General features: G+C 33.1%; 1 protein-coding gene across 1 annotated transcript; it reads right to left on the bottom strand.

The window, feature by feature from the left end:
* Positions 1 to 1452: 1452 nt before the first annotated feature.
* LOC129875797 (remorin-like) lies at positions 1453 to 4750 on the bottom strand. Its single transcript, XM_055951034.1, has 5 exons — positions 4585 to 4750; positions 2620 to 2667; positions 2367 to 2454; positions 2006 to 2087; positions 1453 to 1713 (listed from the first exon to the last, which is right to left on the bottom strand). Exons 1-5 carry the CDS (start codon positions 4748 to 4750, stop codon positions 1510 to 1512), a joined length of 588 nt encoding a protein of 195 aa, XP_055807009.1. The 3' UTR covers positions 1453 to 1509.
* Positions 4751 to 9750: the final 5000 nt, after the last annotated feature.

Here is a 9750-nt window from a genome sequence, read left to right as displayed (position 1 = left end):
AACAGCCCAAGGAAGACTGCTGCATTGATCAAGGTGTGAAGACAGATTGAAATCAGTCTTCAAGTGGGAGATTGTTGAAAAAATGGGATGCCAACAATGGTTGGCTGCAAATTGTCAACAAAAGGGGCAACCAACCAAATGTGAGGGAAATTCAAAAGTGGCCAAGAAAATTAGAAAAGAATCGCAGCAAATGTTCGGTGCCCAACATGGAGTCAAAAATAGCAAGCATATATCACGGATCAATTTATGGTGTGTAGTAGCTAAAACTTCAGGATAAATACCTCTCCTTCATCAGTTTTATCAACACACAAAAAATTGAGAGAGAAGTTGAGAGTGCAGTTGTGAGAGTTTGTGAGTATTGAGTGTTTTGTAAACACTGAGTATATTCCCTCTTTATAAAAGATATGCAGCAGTCTGGAGACATAGGCATTATTGGCCGAGCTCCGTCATCAATTTGTGTGTGCAAATATTCCACATTTTTCACATCCACAAATCTGACGTTACAGAAAATTCAGCGTAATTTTCTCAACACTCATCTGCAAAACACGGATCAATTTCAGGCATCCCAACTGAAATAGACATCAGTGTTACCAATTCCTCAGCTGAAGGGAGCAACCAAAATGTAGATTCAGAGTGGAAGAATTGCCAACCACATACTAGCTCGGACGATTTGGAGGAAGATTCTGAATCAGCACTGCAACTTCTTTTGGATGTTTTCCCTAGTAATAACAATGACATGACTCATGAGCTTTTTAGGACGCGGTGATACCTACAACATGTGCACCCTGCCTTTTTGAGTGAAAAATGCTTGAACATGAATTTTGCTTTCTTTTAGTTACTATCATGCCTCGGCTTTTACGTCTTTCTGCGGATTGTTTTTAGTACCTTCAGCTGCAGTAAAAGCTACAACATGTTCTGGTGCTGCTGAATACATCTTGCAATGTTTAGAAATCTAGGTCTCTTGGCCTGATTGTTTGTACAAGTCTCTCCATATGGTGAGCGTATTTTGCTGGTTCATATTGAATTGCTAAAAACACAAATTTCTCTTCTTAGTTGATGTTGCATTAGAATTAGAAGGGAAGCCTTAGCCTAACGAGAAAAATTAAGTTAATGCCATGTGACTAGAAAGTTACGGATTCGAGTTGTGGAAATCACCTCTTATGGAAATGTAGGATAAAACTGCGTACAATAGACCTTTCCCTGGACCCTAGCAGGAGCTTCACAAATTGAGATTTGACCGTAGAGAGATCAAATTGCATCCAAAGAACATCAAACACTGGATATCTCACTCGCATATTTGTTGAAGTAGTTCAACAATTTGTTGTACGTCGAACGGATTGTGGCACCGGTTGGGATGTTGCATTAAACAACTCTAGATACTTTATTCAACATGAGTATTTTTAAAATACAGAGTAGAAAGCAGAGAAAACCATATTGCACACTTATTATAGAACACACACTCAAAAGCAGCAGCATGAAATTTAAATTTTCACATAGTTCATAACATCATTAACATCCACAGCATCCAAGAAGCTGCTTCTTAGGGGATTGCCCCCTAGCGCGGTACTTGGCTGCCATCTCCTCTGCTTTCAGAAGTTCTTTCCCTCGTCTCGCTTCAACCACAGCTCTCTTCTCATCTGCCTCCTTATGAATTAATGCTAGTTCATTTTTTATCTTCTCTGCATATTCTGCTTTCTTATGCTCTAGCTGATCCTGCGATTTCCACCAACTTATTATCAACATACACGGGAGATCAACACGGTCAAATATTTATCAGAAGGAGAAAATGTTCAAAAGTATTTTGATTCCTAGCCTAAACTTGACCACTTGGACTCAATGGTGAAACCAGAATTTTCACTAACAAGATTCAAAATATGAAAAGTAAACAAACGAAGTAGCCAAAGGGGTTTCAACGTCTACTATATATACATCATTTCTTTCTTGAAGGATATGCATTTCAAATTCATTGAAGATGCACGTATACTCAGACTCCAAGCATGGTTACCTCATGTTTCTTCAGTTTAGCTTCAAGCTTTGCTCTCTGAGTTTTCTCCCATGTTGCAACTGCAGATAGCTTCTTTTGTGCCCTATTCAATAATAAAAACAATGACGTGTTGGTTGTTCACATTATGCATGATATATCTAAATGGAAATATTAACATCTCAACTTAAAGAGATGCGGGCAAATTAAAAGAATTTACGTCTTTGAGAAGATGAGCATAGTTAAATTATCAAAAAGAAATGTAAAGATGCACTAAGGTGGAACAAGTTTTGCAGTCTGCAAAGAATACCTTACGTATTATATCTACAGAAAATAGGCCAATTGTGCAATGAGTGAATAGAACATAGAAAGTTAGAAATCCTACTTGTTGTCCACTTTGCTTTTTTTGCTTTCTTCCCATGCCTTGATGAAGGATGACCTTTTCTCATTTTCAAGCTGTGAAAGAGCAATATCTGAAGAAAAATAAGAAATAAATTACCTATTGTTAACATCTGATATATGGTTGGGAGTATTTCGCGCTATGCAACACTGCGTAACAGTGAACTGATGATCCACTTTAGGCATACGTCCAATGCCAAAACTTGTTAACGTTTATAGATGTAATAACTAACACATACCTCTGTCAAGAGATCCTTTTGAACTCTTCTTTGATGGAAAATCGGTGTCTGCCAAACAACAACAACAACAACATATTATGATATAAGAAAATCACGACGAGCATCCAGTTATCAGAGGGTCTCTCTAGAGAGAACAAGCCCCCCTCGATATATATATATGCAACGCGCATTGGTGACTTTTTATGTTTATTTTGTTTTCTGCGCGCACTCTGTTCCTTCTTTTTACCTAAGATCAATGCTTACTTTTAATAGTAATTCAAATCGCGTTGATGTTTAGAAAATAAACAAGGACAAACTCCACCAAGGTCATTTTGGATTCTGAGAAGAACTATACAATAATTTGAGAAACAATGAGCCAAGAAATTAGTTCGTACTTGTACCAACAACAACTACACTTGAGTCCCACCAAACAACTAAGTATTCCTATCATTTCAAACAAATTGAAGGAATTCGGAGTACACCTTCAAATTTGCTGATTTTTTGGTCTCAATTAAGCCTTTGATATACCTTAATCTTATAGAATAAAATTTACATATTTAGAAACTATCGTATTACAGTCACAAGGTTCTTTTATCTGAGTTTCTCCTCAAAATCAGCATCAACTTTTAAGTTTCAGTATGAAGATTGAAGCGGAGCTAGTGTAGAATGTGCAGGTTCAACCAAATTCAATAACTTCAGTTTGAAAACCTTGTATTTTTCTCAAGAAATTTATTAAATATGTGCCACTACTTAGTTTAGAATCCAATAACTTAATTCCGAACTCATAAGCTTCAAATCTTAACTCCACTTCCGTAATATTTAAACAATGGCATAGAAACTCAGGATATCAATATAATAACAAAAGCAGCTATGATATTATATAGTCTAACAAATACCAACTGAAAATTCACCCTCTGAGATTCCATAAAAAAAGAACACAGCAACAAATAACATATTTTCATTTGTATATATCAAATAGTTCAAACTATGAATCTTAATAACATATAATGTTATTGACAGTGTAAATAATACAGTATTTGTTATTTTTACCCACTATAATAGGTGATTTACCCTCCTCTTTTGTAGGTAACCTTACCATATTTACCATCAATATATAATTACATTTAATTGGTAGCTTTCAGCAAGTAACCTGACAGTCTAAATTATTTTTTGATACTAACAATATAAAAAGAAGTCGAACATTAAAAATATACAAAATCCTTTTCCTATCAATTTTTAACTTATATACACAGACTAAGGAGTCATTTGGTACGAGGTCCCGACACAAAATATAAGATTATTTTATCTTATATTTGGTTAGAAGTAGAGGTATTAGTTAATTTCAAAATTATTTATATATTTAGTATTTATACCATAGTAATAGAATAAGTTGTCCCAATCCATGAGATAACTTTGTTTATGTTATCCCCATACCAAATTAAATGATCTCTTAACTGTAGGGGCGGAGCCAGATAGGGCCAAGAGGTTCATCCGAACCTCATTCAATAAAAAATTACACTGTTTATATATGATAAATAATTATTTATATACATATAGTAAATGTTGAACCCCTTATACTTTTTCGTATGTCTATTGTTTCATATTTTAAATTCCCTTAATGAAAAATCTTGACTCCACCACTACTTAACTGTGTAAATAATTTTTACATACTATAAACAGGAACCATAGTACTACTATAGTACTAATTTCCGTTCCTTTGCAATTGTCACAGTTTTTTTTTGGGGAATTAAATGATATGAATTTTGACTAATATTTTAAGATGTATTTTTTAGTTATATTGATATAAAAAAATTGCAATTTATAGTACTTTTTGTATTGTTTTTGAATATCTAATTTTTATTTTAGAATATTAAATTAATGTAACCTAATTTAACTATAAAAATTAATTAAATTGATTCTCAAAAAACGTAATATGACATATGACAACTAAAAAGAAACGAAAGGAGTAGTACATAAATAATTTACCTTGAGGTGTGACAGCTTCTTGAGGTGGTGGTGTAGTAGTAGTAGTATGATGAGGTGGTGGTGGTGCAATAGTAACGACGTCGTTTGGAGTAGCTATGGATGCAAGAGGTGGCTCTTGGTTTATTGGCGGTGGTTTAGTTGTCTCCTCCACTTGGGGAATTTCCATTTCTTCCTATTTTGTTTTAAAACAATGTTCTCTCTTTTCCTTAATTTCTACTAACTCAAATATACTATGAGGTTTGATGTTTTTTTTTTTTTTGAAAATTATATATATGCCTATCGTCACTCAAAAATATCTTAATTATATTTTGTAGCTATAGTTTGCTAATTACAATTCGTAGCTAAAGTTATAACAGTGTTTGTATAATTCACGCAATATTTGTATATGTTTATATAATTCGCAATTTTTGTATAACATTCGTATATTTCACTGTACAATTCATGTACAACGTTTGTATAATTCGCTATACAATTTGTAGTGTTTGTATATTTTGCTATACAATTCGATTCGCGCACAATTTTTATATAAATCACGTTAATTATACAAAACTCAACTGTATAATCGCACGAATTATATAAAATTCAAACTGTAATTATAGCTAGATGTTTGGCGCGAGTCATAATTAATTCAAACTATAGCTATGTTAGCTAATTAACTAGTATATATTTGCTTATCCGCATAATTTTCTCTTATTTTATCAACATCGATTTATGTGGTACCGTTTTAATTATCAAAATTTAAAGAGTTTTTCCAAAAATTACTCCTTTGGTCCATTTTATTATAAATAATTATTTTAAATTATAAATTTATAAAATTAAGATAATTGTTTTTCTATTTGACTAAATTTTGATTAATTAAATGTTTTCCGAGCATAGAGTATGGTGGCTTACGATGCTGGAACTCGTGGCTCTTGTATATTTTGCCACGGCCATGAAAACATGGATGTCACCTATAAATTGTAAAGGATCTACTGCTCTACGCCGCATTATATATTTTATGTAATTTTATAAGTAAAATATGAAAATATTTGACGTATACAAATTATATTTCTATCTAATGGAGATAAAAAAATTTAATTTTGATAAATTCTTGATTTTAAAAAATGTATTTTAAAACAGTTTAAAAATAAAAAAATTAAGAAGATATGATAACTAAATTAAAAGAAAAGTTACACAGTATTTAAAAGAGAAAAAAATTAATAACAATAAATGAATAATGTGGTAATCGAAACATAAGAACTATTAATGATCTTTTTATAAAATTAGGAACAAAGGGGTAACAAGGTGAATTATGGTACAAGTGAATTTATGATTTTTTCCGTAAAATTAGGTGTTTTATGCATAGATTTTTTACAATTGATAAAATATTATTTGCAGAACTCATGCTTCAAGAAGGTTGAATGTTGCATTTGGCTAAATGTCGAATTATTTGTTGCGGAAGCTGGATATATAGACAGTGATGAAATCACAACTTCTATATCTAAAGACAACTAATAAATAGTAAATGAGACAACAATAAAAAGAACACCATAAATTTATGAGGTTCGGCAAAAGTTTATTTTCTTTTGCTTAATCATCGGACACAACCAATCAATATTTATTTCACTCCAAAAGAATACAAGTGAAATGCTACAAGAGAGAAAGAAGATCAAATGCCTTAGAAGATGAGAAGGCAAGTGAGAGGTGTGTTACAAATGAACCAAGAGCTACCTAGTTAGAGAATTGAAATCTTCCTCGTGAAGTCATCCATGACATCACTATAAGTTAAAATGTCAAAGTTTATCTTGGGAAACCATTTAATGGTTTACCAATATTTCAACTAGAAATTTTCTACCTTGACTTTTTATACCAAAGAAGAATTATCTTTCTATCAAATCTTCACATTAATTCATCTCGAATCTTGTCAAATTTAACAAATCTCCACCTTGACAAGATTCTTCATTTTCAACTTTCTTTCAACAAATTTTGATTGTGTCTTCAACCTCAATTTTCAATGTTCAACAATGTTGATCAAGTTTAAACAATGTTGAAACTTGACCATAGTCACCACTTTCGTTAGCATATCGGCAGGGTTATCCGTAGTTCGAATTTTATGCACTATGACTCCACTTCTTCTATGATGTCTTGTACAAAATGATATCAGACGTCAATGTGCTTCGTCCTTACATGATAAACTTGGTTCTTTGCTAAATGAATAGCACTTTGACTATCACAAAATATTGTGATATCTTTTTGTTCAATACCAAGATCTCTAAGCAACCCTTCAAGCCAAATTGTCTCCTTTACGGCCTCTATAATTGCCATGTACTCTGCCTCAGTGGTAGACAAAGCAACTGTTGACTGCAAAGTAGACTTCCAATTAACTGGTGCATTTGAAATAGTGAAAACATAGCCAGTAGTTGATCTTCATTTGTCCAAATCACCTGCATAATCCGATTCACAATATCCAACAAGATATTGACTATCTTCCTGCTTGAAAACTAAACCAACATCTATAGTATTACGAAAATACCGTAGAATCCATTTTACAGCTTGCCATTGTTCCTTTCCAGGATTATCCATATACTTGCTTACAACTCCCAAGGCATGTGAAATATCCGGTCTTGTGCAAACCAATGCATACATCAAGCTACCAACAACATTCACATATGGTACTCTTGACATATATTCTTGTTCAGCTTCAGTTTTTGATGACATAGCATCACTAAGCTTAAAGTGAGGAGCAAACAAAGTACTAACCGACTTCATTTTGTTATTCATACCAAATTGGTTTAGTACCCTCTTCAAGTATTCCTTTTGAGATAAAAAAATTCTTTGAATGTCTATCTCTTTTAATCTCTATATCAAGAATTTTCTTCGCCTCACCCAAGTCCTTCATCTCGAACTCCCTTCATAGTTGAGTTTTTAGCTTCTCAATTTCCTCTTGAATTTTAGAAGCTATCAACATATCATCAACATACAAGAGGAGATATATAAAAGATCCGTCTTCAAGCTTGCGCAAATACACACAATGATCGTATTTGCTTCTTCTGTACTTTTGCTGTAACATAAACTTGTCAAATCATTTGTACCATTGCCTAGATGATTTTTTTAATCCATACAATGATTTTTCAAATTTTCACACCATATTTTCTTTTCCATCAACTTTGAATCCTTCTGACTAAGTCATGTAGATTTTCTCTTGTAAATTTTCATGTAAAAACACATTTTTTTACATCCAACTGAACTAGTTTCAAATTCAACTGTGCTACCAAAGTCAACAAAACTCTAATGGAGGAGTGTTTCACGACTAGAGAAAATACCTCATTATAATCAATTCCCTCCTTTTGAGCATATTCTTTGTCCACCAATCTTGCTTTGTAGCGAACATTTTCTTGGTTAGGAAATCCTTCTTTCTTTGTATATATCCATTTGCATCCAATTTCTTTCTTACCCTCAAGGAGATTGGCCAATTTCCATGTGTGATTCTTATGGAGGGACTGCATCTCTTCATTTATGGCTATCCTTCACTTATCTTCTTCTGAACTTTGGATTGCGTCTTTATAAGTGGTAGGAATGCCATTAGTTGCAATTAAGTCTGCACAAGCCACCATATCTATAAGTCGAATAGGTTTTCTTATTATTCTCTTTGGCTTGCTGGTTGCTATTGATTCAAGTTGTGGTTGAGTCTCTTGAGATGGATTCTCCCCCTCAACTGGCTCTTCTTTTAGAAAAAAATCTTCTGTTGTTTCCTCGTTTTCTCTCTGTGTTGAAAAAATTATTTTTCCCTCAAACTCCACCTGCTTTGAAGACATCTTCAATCGTTACCTTATTTGTCAAGGCAGATTCATCAAAGGTAACATCCCTACTGAAAATAATTTTTCTTGTTTCTGAACACTATAAAGGTATCCCTTGACTCCAGAAGTAATCCCCATAAATAGAGCTTTCTTTGCTCGTGGATCCAATTTTGACTCTTTTACATGATAATATGCACTTGAGTCAAATACATATAAAGAACCATAATCTTCAGCAGATTTTTCATATTTTTTTTCAAATGGTGTTTTGCCACCAATAGCAGTAGATGCTAGACAATTAATGAGTTGTAATGTATATTTTATTGCCTTAGTCCAAAATTTTTTGCCAAGCCAACATTGAACTTTTTCTAGTAAAGTTCGATTCATGCGTTTTTTCACTCCATTCTATTGTGGTGTATTTCTGACGATGAAATGTCTGACGATGTCATTATCTTTACAAATCTTGTGAAAAAGATCATTTTTATATTCTCCACCATTGTTTGTACGAAGACACTTGATCTTTCTGCCACTTTGAGTCTCTGTCATCGGCTTCTATTTGAGAAAAATTCTCAATACTTCATTTTTAGTTTTTATCGTATACACCCACAGCCTTCGGAAAAAATCATCAACAAAGGTTACAAAATAGTGTTTTCCACCAAATGAAGGTGTTTTGAAAGCATCCCAAACATCAGAGTGAATATAATCCAAAATACCTTTAGGATTATGGATATTTGTTTCAAATTTAACCCTTGTCTATTTTTCCTTGATACAATGCTCACAAAACTCCAAGTTGTAATTTTACTCCTTTCAATAATCCTTGATATGATAAAGTTTTCAAGGATTTTGCTCCAGCATGTCCTAGGCGCATATTCCATAGCCTGGTCATTTTATCTCCTTGTTATCACTGGATGTTGTTGCTGCTGTTCCAATAATTGTACTACCTTGATAGTGGTACATATTAATATTTCTTCGAATCACCTTCATTACCACTAGTGCATTGGAACATATTCTCATTAACCTATTATCTGCAATGATTTTGAACCCCTTTGGCTTTGGGGCTCCTATAGAAATGAGTTTTTTCTTCAAATTTGGTACGAATTGAACATTTGTTAATGTTCTACTCAATTCATCATGATTCCTTAATCGGATTGAGCCAATACCATATGCGGTAGAAGGATTATTATTTGCGGTGTGAATAACTCCACATTCTCCTTCTTGTAAATTAACAAACCAATCCAGATTGGGACACATATAATAGCTACAAGCTGAGTCCATCAATCATACATTAGATGATTTGGATGGATCTGTTGTAACCAGTGAGAAATCAGAGTCATCACAGTTAGCTACATTTGACTCCATGACTGCCTTTCCATTGTTTGGTTTGACCTTGCTT

The sequence above is a fragment of the Solanum dulcamara genome, chromosome 12 (genome assembly GCF_947179165.1).
Source record: "Solanum dulcamara chromosome 12, daSolDulc1.2, whole genome shotgun sequence".
NCBI lineage: Eukaryota > Viridiplantae > Streptophyta > Magnoliopsida > Solanales > Solanaceae > Solanum > Solanum dulcamara.
Note: the sequence above shows the minus strand (reverse complement) of the source record. Positions and strands in the feature narration are given on the sequence as shown.